At 43.2% G+C, this 12,391-nt stretch overlaps 2 protein-coding genes across 2 annotated transcripts in view; one reads left to right on the top strand and one right to left on the bottom strand.

The window, feature by feature from the left end:
* YIPF1 (Yip1 domain family member 1) overlaps positions 1 to 6,782 on the bottom strand; it is a 370,444-nt gene extending 363,662 nt beyond the window's left edge. Inside the window, exons 1-10 of the mRNA XM_074832000.1 lie at positions 6,711 to 6,782; positions 6,448 to 6,522; positions 5,589 to 5,752; positions 4,815 to 4,895; positions 4,617 to 4,704; positions 4,372 to 4,488; positions 3,138 to 3,304; positions 2,326 to 2,508; positions 1,379 to 1,453; positions 105 to 368 (exon numbers count right to left, since the gene is read on the bottom strand). Of these exons, the coding sequence (XP_074688101.1) occupies positions 336 to 368; positions 1,379 to 1,453; positions 2,326 to 2,508; positions 3,138 to 3,304; positions 4,372 to 4,488; positions 4,617 to 4,704; positions 4,815 to 4,895; positions 5,589 to 5,752; positions 6,448 to 6,478 (939 nt within the window). The 5' untranslated portion in view covers positions 6,479 to 6,522; positions 6,711 to 6,782 and the 3' untranslated portion in view covers positions 105 to 335. The remainder of the gene's footprint in view (positions 1 to 104; positions 369 to 1,378; positions 1,454 to 2,325; positions 2,509 to 3,137; positions 3,305 to 4,371; positions 4,489 to 4,616; positions 4,705 to 4,814; positions 4,896 to 5,588; positions 5,753 to 6,447; positions 6,523 to 6,710) is intronic.
* Positions 6,783 to 7,710: 928 nt separating this feature from the next.
* Positions 7,711 to 12,352, top strand: DIO1 (iodothyronine deiodinase 1). Its single transcript, XM_074832001.1, has 4 exons — positions 7,711 to 8,058; positions 9,708 to 9,851; positions 11,050 to 11,249; positions 11,702 to 12,352. The coding sequence occupies exons 1-4, from the start codon at positions 7,728 to 7,730 to the stop codon at positions 11,765 to 11,767; spliced, it is 741 nt and encodes a 246-aa protein (XP_074688102.1). The 5' UTR covers positions 7,711 to 7,727; the 3' UTR covers positions 11,768 to 12,352.
* The last annotated feature ends 39 nt before the right edge of the window (positions 12,353 to 12,391 follow it).

The raw sequence follows: 12,391 nt of genomic DNA, 5'->3' as shown, positions 1-12,391 counted from the left end.
AGCCCCGCCTTCACACCTCTTACCCAACCCTCTCAACAGCTTTGGAGGAGCAGTATTAGGTATTCTGTGCACAAAACAAGAATCTCACGTCACCTTCAGATCACTTTATTCAGAGACAAAATGGTATGGTGAGTGTAGATAGAATTTAAAAAAAAAAACCCTGCTGTAAAAGATTAGGATCAACAGTTCGGCTCTCCCCACAGAACCAATCAGTCACCAGTGAGCATGGAGATGTCCGTATGTCCGTGGGACATCACTGTCCTTTCTTCTAGAAAAAACAGCCCCTGTTCTTGCATTTTCCATGGTCTTCAGTGAAAAAATAATCTAAAATAAAATTACTGTACAGATGGAGAAACAGGCATTGTAATCTGAAAGAGACAAATAACTCCTATGAATATTACAGCTCCTCGCAGGCACCAGAGGACACAATAAGGCACCTATTTATAACTAAATACTAAAATTCATTACTATCATACTGAATCTTAATAGGCACCTGGGATGCAAAACTGATTTTGCAGGAGGAAAGCTTCTAAAATTGATCTGCACAATTAGATTGTGTCACAGCTGGTCATTTTTTACAACCATTTTTGCGAGGCATATTTGTTTGGTTCTGTTTTTTTAATCTAATGTAGTTTGTAGTCAGTATAATACTTCAGTTTACACACACGCACTTGTGGCTGGTGTGCTTGCAGAGGCCTGGCCTCTGCATGTCTATTAGCCTTTTCCTGGACCTGCTCCATGTCTCATCTCTCCAACAGAATGCAAATGTCATCTGCTGCTGGCAGCACTCCCAGCTACCAGGAAGCAAAACCTCAAACCATCCCACACAAGGAATGTGGTCCGTAGGGGTGGCTCAGGCCCTGAGTCAGCCCTGCTCAGAGACCACACGGATGTCCCTATACACAGAGCTGCCGCTCTGAAACACATTGTCACAAACATCAAGGAGAAAAAAATCCAATTCACTTTTAACATTAAGAAGGAAAGAAAAATAGGAGTGGAATAGTTTATTGCTTAAGTTTTACATGTGCAATACAAATTCTAACAAACACTTTGGGGCTTTTATAAGGGATTGAGGGAAAAAAAATAAAATCTTTGAAATGACCTATGGGACTGAGTAGATTATTTAAATGTGTGTTTCTTTGCCAAGAGTAAACCTCAAAGAAAAGAAAGATAACATGTCTTTGTTCCTTAGAGTCTTTTACGTTTTTATGGCTATAGTTAAAACTTACAACTAGAAGAAAAGTTAAATGGTATTTATATATAGGCACTATTTGGCAAAATTGGTCTGTTAAACCCTCTTCCTCTCTCCCATAGTAACAGGGAGAAGTTTCAAGATGTCTGTAAGGATTAAAGAAGAAAGTTTAGACTGGATTCTTACCTTATTTACTGTTCCATTGTGAGCAGGGATAATAGGTGCAGGAAAATCCAGTTCAGGGGCATCAAAAAAGTATGCCTACATTATTACAGAGGAGAAAAAGACTGTTTAGAGAGAAACAAACAGTTCTGCCTCATCCCAGCTCTTTCTTTCCACACCCACTGTTCACAAGGTACAAACACAGCATTGAAATGGCAAATTTGGATCTTTTCTGTTTTTATCAGATTAGAAAAGGTCAACTAAAATGGTGCTCTAAACTGTACTTTAAATAGAACAGTTAGCAGCCTTTGAAAGAGACCTGTACTGGAAAGGATTGGATTGCAGATATTTATTTGACTGTTTGCTGTTTCAACTGATGAAGCTCCAGGCACTCTCCAGTGACAGGAGCCCCACTAAAGTCAGCTGCAAGTCTCCTGCTAACACGAGAGTTGTGTTTTGACTTCGCCTCCCTGCACACTGAGCTGCGGGGAACTGAATCTACCTACTCTGGAGGCTGTTTTCATAATGCTGACATTTTACTAAGTTCTAGCAGGTTTATGTTTTTGTACATAAAACTCATAAGCATACACTATGTATTGAACATTTAATCATTTTAAAGGATAAATTAAGCATAGTACTCATTGGAATAAGCTGTGACTAGATACAATAAATGCTTTGCTGATACTATGATGAATTCGAGATAAATTTAAGACTGTTCTGAAAGTGATTTTGTGCTAAAGACATATTCATTCTTGAGTTTGTTGCTAGCACTGTCAAAGTCAGATTGACACCCATTTTTGCCGTGTTTGAAATAATTAGAACTTTTACTTTGGAGGTTTGTCAGAAGTACTGTTTCTTTCTTTATTAAAAAAGATTTTTCAGCAACCAGCCAACCATTCCTTCTCCACACTGTAACATGTCACCAATCCCAGGAAATAACAGATTAGAGAAAAGGAAAGGTAGTGTCATACCAAACAGCCAACAGCCAGCAGGGCATGAAGCAGAACAATGGTCCCCACGGTTGCCAACGCAATCCTCCGGTTGTCATCTCGGACAGCGGGCCAAAAGGTCATCACCAAAACAGACCCCGAAAGGCACAGGGAGAACATCACCAGGACCCAGCGCACCACTTTTTGTGGAATGATCCACAAAATCTGTAAAAGGAAGGAAAATTATTGTTAAAGAGACTGTGTGAAACGGGGATTCATTTATTTAACGCATTGTTCCGTGACATTTCATCACTTCCAGCCAATTTGTGCACAAACTAACTCGTGTCTTATCTGATATGTCTCTGTTATTTGATGAAAGAATAACAGCAGCGATGAGCTTTACTCCCAGACACAACACAAGTGTGTCCCCTGAGTTACGGAACTTTCTCCGAGGCCTGTCCCTTGCCAGAGTGGCCCAGGATGGTCCCTGCCAGGGAAACCTGTCCTCAGAGCCATCAGCATTGCCATCCCACATACCCTGGGGACACGCACAGCCCGATTCCTGAAGCTGCCTGGGGCTGCCTGCCAGGCTGGCCAACAGCATCCTTGCTTGGATTCGCTGCCTCTGGGGAAATGACCTGTCCTGGCCTTCTCCAGGACCCACAAGATGTCTTTACACTAGATCAGCTTTGACAAAAAGCTTTATTCTAGCTATGCAAAAAGAGCAAATTAATTTCCCAGTCCCCAAGGTTTTGACTAATATGAAAAATATTATAAGAAACAGCAAATTTTCTAAACCAGGACCTTTTTTGCAGAGCATGTAATAGAGGTGCCACTCTTTAGGCCATACATACCGCTGTGGGAATGTAGATGAAGAGGGAGTAGCCATATACACACACTATCTCCAGGAACGAGTAGGAGACAATGTTCATAACTTTACTGTTCCTCCACATCAGGAATCCCCAGAGAGCAAGGGGAATGAGCCAAGCGTATGCATAAATTGCTGTTGCTGCTATAGACACTGGAAATATGACAAAAGGTTTAATGTTCTACTTAGAACACCAGCCAGAATCCAAGGTGTGGAAGCATTTAGCCTGAAAACTGGAAAGCTACCTTTGATGTTACTTTCAAAATATAAAGTTTGAATTATTAATAAACTGAGAACTTGGCATTTACACCCAGTTTACACCCGCTACTTCACCAGCACTTCAAGTTTGTTTAAAAGTAAAGACCCCGGAAAGTATTCTCTTGATATTTTAAATTTCTTTATTACACCTGTGCACAAAATGCTCTCAGTTTCAGTGTGAAAGGATGAGCCACAGAGGAAAGAAAAACTTGGTTAAAAACAGAAATTCTGCTACCAACATGTACTGAAAAATTAGAATTCAGACATCCGGAAAAAATTGAAAGAGAATACAGACACCAGTGTCAAATCTTTAACTATTCAAGTGACTGGATTCCCAGGCAGCAGCGTTCCTCCAAGTACGCTGTGGATTTTGGAAACAAAGAGAAGCCATGTTCCTCTGCAGGGACAGCAGCCTCCTCCATGCTACAAAAACAGGTATAGGCAACTGGCTCCTCACTTTGAGTTCTCTGGGCACATATCAGTTGAGCATCTTTTGCTTATTTTCCAGTTTGCCAGAAGGGAACAACTTCCAGCCCTTGGTAGGCAATATGAGCAATACTTTAATTCAGCCATTTGCTGTCTGAGGCCTGTAGGCTCCTAGGAGGCCATGGACCCAGAAAGGCACCTACAAAAGCACCACAGTGGCCACTGCTGGGCTTTCCCTCTCTGTACAATGGGGCACGCTAAAGCTAGAAAAATAACTGCTCTAATTATTCCTGCTTGCTCTACTAAAACCCTGAAACTAGTTTATGCTCTGGAGGAGTAGGGTTCTGCCAGTTACAGCCCACTTTAAGGACTCGTTTCACATCTCTAAAAATTTAAAGAGATCAATCAATCAAAAGACTCCATCAAATCAAAGCTGTGACCTGTTTTTATATTACTTCATTAGTGCACTGTAAAAAAAAAAACCAAACCAAAAAAGCAAACCCACGAACTCAGGACTGTATCAACTACTCACAAACCTTTTCTGAACTCGGGCACATAGTGGTATGTTGGTTTGCCCAGATGGATGAAGAAGTTAGAGAGATTGCCACTAACAGCAATGGTAAAGACCAGTGTGGCACATATCCAAAAGGGACCTTAAAAGGAAACAAACAGGTTCAGTAACAACTCCTCTGCCCTCTTGTTTTTTAAGGTTAGCAAGTAAAAAGAAATACAAACTCAAAACATTTAGCACAGAAGAGAACTTCTCACACCTCATACCTACCATAAAGGTCGGGATTGCTGCGGATATACAGTCTTACAAAGTTCTTCCCTGGTACTGGGAAAACTGAACCTTTGATTCTGTCCAGGACCTATGAAAACATACAGATTTGTCTGACTGTAAATGCAAGAAGGAAAAAACCTCAATGTCCGCATAAGGCATAGTTCAGGCAATAGTTCTCCTCTGGAGTGCAGTATTAACCTGGTACGTGTCCACATCGAAGAACGTCTGGTAGTACTCAAATGTCCAGAAAGGGGCACTTTTCTTCTGTCCTGCGAGCAGCTGTGGTAGGAAACGCAACATGGAAAATGTAATGCATAAATTGCATGCATGTAACTAGCTCATTTACACAATAGTTATGTGATTTCTGGACCCAGACAGAAAACAAACTTAACAGGGTGGCACTTACTATGAATTATTTAAGGGTTTCCCTTTCCCCCTCTAATATTCGTTAGCAGCAGCTAGTCTCTCATCTCCCTGTAAGCAGAATAGTGGCCTGGGGTTCTAAAGAGCAGCCTGATACTACTTTCTGCCACACCATTATAACACACACCTTCATCAGCATGACAAGTTCCCTCGCTGTCACTGACAGCTGCATTAGCTGAACCCCTCAGACAAGCCCTGTGTGTTTCAGAGTTTCCTGCTCTCCTGCCAGAGTCACCAACCCCACAGGAGAACCGACAGAAACAAGCACAGTGCTGGGTTTTCAGCTGCTGCTGCGCTTATCTCCTGGCATGTTTGCTTAGCTTAAGTCACCGCCATTTCAGTACAACTTCCTAGGCTGCAAACCACAACAGCTGAAGACCCAATACACATTTGCTTCTGCCAATTCTGCTATCGAGAAAGTAACCTGCAACAGAGAAGGAGAGTTTTAAGTCACCCAACATAAATCCCTGGCATCCTCTACAAATATCTGTGTTGTCAGCACCATTTGTATACGTGCCGATGGAAGCGCTGTAGGTGCGAGAGCATTACCTCTGTTTTATCAGAGTCATCGGTCCCCAGTAATTCATCATCCTCTTCTCTCCCTGGCTCCTGCAGACGGCTGTGCTGGTTCTTGGGGATTTCAACTGGTTCATCAATGCTTATTGTGGTAGCATCAGGATTTGCTGCAAGCAAATTAGCTGCATCGTCAAATTCTGCAAGTAAGTACATAAGAAGACAGGCGATGATCAAGCTACCAAAATTTTTTGTTCTGATGGCTCAAAAAACTACATTAAGACCCCTACACAGCCCAAGAAAGGATACACCACTAGCTTAGGCATGTCAAATATGATCTGTTTCTTAAAGGCCAAACCGACATGGATCAAGCTGAACATTTAGTTAGTTAATGAAGTGTGAGGCTGTCTTTCCTGCTAATCTGCCTGCGTTATGATAAACTAGCACCACTGAGGCCTGCCTTTCCGTCCTGCAATCAGCCCCAATTCAAGGACCAGCAGGTCCCTGCAAGGGCAGGGGGAAGCTGCCTCTCTGCAGGGACTGTAGAAATGGGCAATTTTAACCTTCTCCAAATTTTTTTTTTCCAGACCTGAATTTATTTATTAAAACATTAAAGAAGTCTGAAACTACAGTCCATTCCAAATTAGTGTTCTGCCCATTTTCAGCTTTCAATTTCCACCATAAAGGATTTCAGTCAACGCCAGTTACATTTTTTAGCCCACTAGCAGCACAATTTCATTTCAGAAAACTGGAGATACTCCTGTCACTACCTGCAAAACTTCAAGGAACCTTTTATTCAGAGAAAGCTCAGAAACGCTTCCAAGCCTCTAAACGCCTGACCACCCATCAGCGGGGCCCCACACCCCGCGTTTACACCTGCACTGTCCACCTTTACCTTGAAATTTGAGGTCATCCACAGTCGCCATTCATCCGCTTGGTCGAGGAACCGCTCCCCGAGGCCCCGACCCTCCTGGAAGACAGGCGGCAGCGCTGACCCCGCCGCTGACCCCGACCCCGTCCCCGTCCCTCCGTGCCAGCCCCCCTGACGCTGCCCCGGGCCGTCTGTGCCACCCCACGGCACCCAGGGCCGCCCCCTCCCCGCCCAGGGCTGGCCGCGGCCCCGGTGAAGCACCGGGGAAGCCCCCGCACGCCCCGCACCTCTGGGCCCCGCAGCCCAACCGCTCCCGGCAGCGTCCGCGTCGCTCCCTTCAAGCGGCAGCAGGCGCTGCGCAGCGACAGCCAATCAGCAGCTCCGTGCTCCCCGCTCCTCCCCCGCCTCTCTGGCCCGAAAGGCACCTACAGACGCCACTCATCGCGCCGACCAATCAGAGGCCATGCGGTGCTTCTTCTTCCGCCTCCGCCCACCCCCTTAAAGAGCCCGCAGCCCCGCGGGAGGCCCTGGGGCTACACCGCCCCGCCGCCCCCAGCGCTGCTGGGCGTGCGTTACAGGAACCGGGCAACGGCGGCTATATTATGCATATTAGATACATATATGCACACATGGATTATATATATACATATATAGTTATATGTTTATATATTCTAGTATAAATGTGTATTACATGTTTTGATAATTCATATTTTTATATGTATTGGGGTGTATATATATATTTTGGGGCATCGTTCCAGCCCCAAAGTGACAAACGCCAGTGTGCGGCAGAGCAGCAGAGGAGGCAGAGCTTCAGGAACAGGGCCCTGTTTGCACAGCACATATGAAATACAAGTGGCAACATCAATCCAAGGCCCCAAGGCTTGGTCAGCATCGACCGTCCTGGATGGAGACATGCACTCCGAGCCCGGCCTGTGCAGGTCTAACACGTAACTGCTGGCAGAACCAGACCTTTTGGTACTGCTAATGTGATTCTAATCTGTGGTTCAGGGAAAACATCCTGATTCAGTTCTTCTCATTAGTGAAATACACAACATATTTGTCAATAAGCCTTATAACTGTACAGTGAGCGCGAAAAATCTAACCATCACCGTCGGTGTAGATGGACATGGCATGGTCAACAAGCTCCTCACTCAACGCAGACACTGAAGTCCACAGAGAGGTGACAGCATGCAAGGCAAGGCAGAAATTTCACCAAACACGTGAACATTTTTCCTCGCCCTCTACCTTTGCCCCTGCTATCACGCTGCATTCCCGTCGGAAGTGGTCAGACGTCCTCCACCACGATGTTCAGCCTCAGGGTATTCCTACAAAAAATCCTGATTCTTCTGCATGTTACTACGTGTGTTGTTGTTGGCAAAACAATGATGATACTGTTCCCCAATGCCATGAAAAGATACATCCTAAAACAGGGCGAAAAGAGCAGAATGAATAAGAATCCAAAGTTCAGCTATGAAAACTGGGGTCCGACTTTTTTCAGCTTCAAGTATTTGCTCTTTGTGCTGAAGGTGAAGTGGAAGAGGCTGGAGGATGAAGCCTTTGAGGGACATCCCGCTCCCAACACGCCGGTGGTGACCTTCAACGGGGAAGTTCGTCACCTCTTTGATTTCATACAAGGTCAGTAAATCAGCTGTGTGGATGGGTTTGGTTTGCTAAGTCGATACATGAGGGGAAGAGGCTGCTGAGGCAATAGGGACAGGCAGCTGGCATGAGAGTGCACGACAAAGATGACCAGACTAACAGCACTCATTTGATGGAAAAGATGCAGCACGTTCTCTCCAGCTGTCTGCCTCTTGATTTTCAAAAATAACCTGTATTTATAATCCTGGCTACAATATCCCTTCACACCAGTAAGCTTATGAACCTCTTGCAAAAGCTGGCTTTGCCTGGAAATACCTTTTCACTGAAAGCCAAGATAATAATTTGTTTTAGGGGGAGAAGACCCAGAATCAGAACAGTGTACAGTGCTTCGCGAGCGTTGGCTGTCATTCCCTGTATGTACAGAAAGTCCCACACCAGCTCCCTTAGCCAGCCTGAAGCCTAGAAAGCACACGGTGTTTTTTTCCAGATTCAAAGTGGCTAGAAATAAAGCAGAAGAAAAAAGGAGCTGCTTTGTACTTTGTCCGCTGCCTCCCACTGAGATCTTTGTAGAACGTGGAATTAATCATTAAGCTGCACTCTCGATCCCCATGGGAGGGATTACATCCTTCCCTGACTCTGCTTTTCTAATTATATAGAGATATATATATTTATGTAGAAAATAGGATGCAAATTTGGAAGCGATACACAATATCTACAGGAAGGTACTCCCTGTATTAGATTCTTTAGAATGTGGATCTGTGTTAGCAGCAGTTTTTTAAATTAAGCCCAGCCAGAAGGAAGATCTTGAACAAATTTCAGTTAATTTAGCATAACCATAGACTAAAAGAGGTGCTTAAAAATCCTGCAAGTTCTCTTAAATTGAGGCCTTGCAAACAGATGCTAATGCCTGCGGGCACATACTGTGTTAATTTGTAAGCAACTTCATAGACATTTTTGCCAGTGGCTTGTGTAACATTAGTTTAATAAATAATAATATATAACCAGAGCTCTGTTTGGACAGGAAATTGCAGAAATACATTGAAAGCATGAAAGCCTGTGATGCATGATGGAAAAGTCTGCAGCTTCCACTCAGCTCAGCTAGAATTGACATCTCTGAAAAAAAAATCAAGACATGTCCAATAGGATCATCAAAAGGCGTTATAGGACTCTGTGCTTCTATGTCCAAACCTGAACCACCATCCTTCGAAAAACCTTGCAGCCAATCATGTTTAGTATTTTTGAAGTTCCTTCGTACTCAGGATCTCAGGGAGGCTGTGATGTGCTACGTGCCTTATAGCCATTTTAGATCAGTTCCCTAACCCAGCACGTTCGTAACTTGAGAATTGGCCCTCGTGGTGCGGACGCGAGAGAAGCTGTGTGACTGCACGGTGCCTCCTGCCCTTCCTGGGCTTTACAAAGGGTCCTTCCCCCCGGGTTAAGTTCACCGCTGGATCTGGCACAGGTCAGCGCCAGGCTAGGGGGAAAAAAAAGCATTAGTTTTTTGCATAAGTGCAGGTGTTCTGCTGCCAATTTTAATGCCCTGAGAAGAAAGTTATGGGATAAGTGACTTACCCACTGTTGCCCAGGAAACTCTGCTGCAGAGGCTCAATTCAGCGCATTCATTTAATTCTCTCCTTCCTCCCACCACTGATTTAACCACAAACTGTCCTGGGTTTTTTTTGCAGATAATCGGCCTTTAATCCTGAATTTTGGAAGTTGCACCTGACCTTCCTTTATGTTAAAATTTGATGAGTTCAACCAGCTCATCAAAGATTTCAGTTCTATAGCAGATTTCCTTATCATCTACATCGAAGAAGCTCACGCAGAAGGTACAGTACAAACATCACAGTAATGCCTACCAAAACTTCAGACATGGTATCATTCCCTTTAGGAAGAAAAACATGTTAGCAAAGGAGAGACCAGCAAATGGGAAGGAAATGTTCCTCAAATCAAAAGTGGCGACACTAAATCTAGGCACCAATTTGTGTCCCTTAATCTCCAAAGATTTTACTCACACATCTGACTTTACACAGGGGTACTCTGGTGAAGACATGTCTGTGAAGCAAAGCACATAGTTACATCTTTACAAAACTTCCTCTCAGTGAGGAATCTCCTTTTGGAAGGAAAGAACCCAAGGCATTTCCTAGAACAAAGGTTAAGCGTACAATGCCAGCATGTTACGTATTTGGTTTTTTTTTTAAAAAAAATTCATTTTTAACATGTCTCCAGAACAGGATGCAGACTCCAATTTGAAAAATTCAGCAAACTATACACATTCTTTTATCTACACTCGACTCTAAGTAACACATTGATTTTATCCCAGGGTTAAGGTGATTTTCTAAAATGTAACATTTACATTTTCAGATTTTCTAACAATACATCACCTTCCAGTAGGTAAGAAACAGATAATAATTAAGTCACTCATCAAAACCTTTTCCTAGTTTCTACTTTACTAGGAAGAGTTGTATGCAAATATGTGTTTGGTATTTCTGGAAAAGGAAGGTATGCCCTGGCTCAAATGTTTCACTTCTCACAGATCTGAAATTTTGTTTTATAGGCTCAATGAGTAGAACCAAGCAGAATGAACAGTACGATTGTTGCGACTGTGCTAAATGAACAGGTGCCAGCTGATAGCACTACTTACCATTTTAAAATCCCCTCTGTGCCAATAATTTTGTCAAACCTTACCCAAATAGGATATATGTCCCCCACCTGATATCTTTCTAGGGTTGATTTAACGTGGGAAAATGTCAGCTAAAATACATCCAATATTTCTGAATCCAGGGCAAGGGGAAAATACAGTTTGCTGAAATTAAAGAAAAAAAAAAAGTAGATCTTGCGACCATTTATTTGGAAAGCTGTAGTGCTCTCATACTCTGGGGGCTTTCCTTTCACGGCAGGTTTTGGTGTTAGGAGTAAATTGCTGTATTCTTTTAACACAGTTTTGGGATATGACACACAGAACATCTCCACCCTTAACACCTATTCAAAATATTCCTTGCTAAATCCCTTTCTCCTTTGTTTTAGATGGATGGGCTTTTAAAAACAATATTGTTATTAAAAATCACAGAAGCCTTGAAGATCGAAAAATTGCAGCACAATTTCTTCAGAAAAATAATCCTTTATGTCCAGTGGTTTTAGACACTATGGAAAACCTGAGCAGTTCAAAATATGCTGCATTGCCAGAACGACTGTATCTACTTCAAGGAGGGAAGGTCACCTACAAGGTAAAAATGAGCACAATATATTGAGGTTTTTAAATTTCAGAATAATTTGAGAATGCTTGACATTTACCAGTATTTCATTCTGTTTGAGAGCTAAAAATTTCACAATTCACTCTTAACTGTGGAGCAGCAAAATCTCTCTGGGCCTTTATAATGTATGTATTTGATGTACACCTCAGTCTTGCTCAAATATTTATCTTTTGGCTCATTAGCAAACTTAGGTACGTCTAAGATGTGAGATCCAGGAACGCTTTCCAGCTCCAGGACCCAGCTGTTGGCCCTGTCCCAGTTACACAGCAGGCTGTAACTTGTGTGTACACCATCTCCCACGCGACAGCTGCTGCGCAGGGGAAGCCCGGGCACACCTGCCCACTGTTCGGGGGCAGCTCCTGGGCTCTAAAGGACTTCTGCTTTGTCTGCTTGAGCATCACTCTGTAATTTTATTGCCTTTGCAGGGAGGAGTGGGGCCTTGGAATTATCACCCTCAGGAAATACGCGCCATCCTGGAAAAACTGAAGTAGAAAAAGAAGAGGACTTCAGAGTAAAGACAAACTGGATAAAAAACCTCAATGACTAAGTTTTCATAAGAAGAAAAAAAAGAATTTAAAAATAACAATAGAGGCCACAAGGAAAAGAATACTCCATGTGCATCTAAAGAGCATCTGTAATGTGGTTCATTGTGTTTGTCTAGAGGTTTTCAAGTCTCATCACTACAACCCCAACTACTGCACTGTAGTATCTTACTACGCTTCTACCACATGCAGTAACGAACAGTAGCTGAGTCCGCTGAGCTGTCAGGACACCTCTGTAAGGAATATTGTGCGGGATAAACTTCAGGGGTGGTGACATTTGCAGAAGTCGACTGGCATGCAAAACAACCAATTTCACGTTAAGATTCTCTTGTATACATAAAATTTTCCTAAATGTTCACTTTCACCGACTTCAGAAGGCTTCTGAGTAAGACAATCTCTATTAACACTGGTTTCTAGTAATATTTTTATGACAGTCATAGCATAAAGCACAAGCGGCTGTGACCTGATTGTGGAAAATATTTACAGAAACAAGGGATTGATCTGCAATTATTAAACCTCTATCAGAGCACTTCATATGGCTTCAGATTATTTCCCTCCCTGCCCTGCCCCTCT

Source organism: Strix aluco, chromosome 8 (assembly GCF_031877795.1).
Source record: "Strix aluco isolate bStrAlu1 chromosome 8, bStrAlu1.hap1, whole genome shotgun sequence".
Lineage (NCBI taxonomy): Eukaryota > Metazoa > Chordata > Aves > Strigiformes > Strigidae > Strix > Strix aluco.
This window is presented reverse-complemented; position numbering and strand designations above follow the sequence as displayed.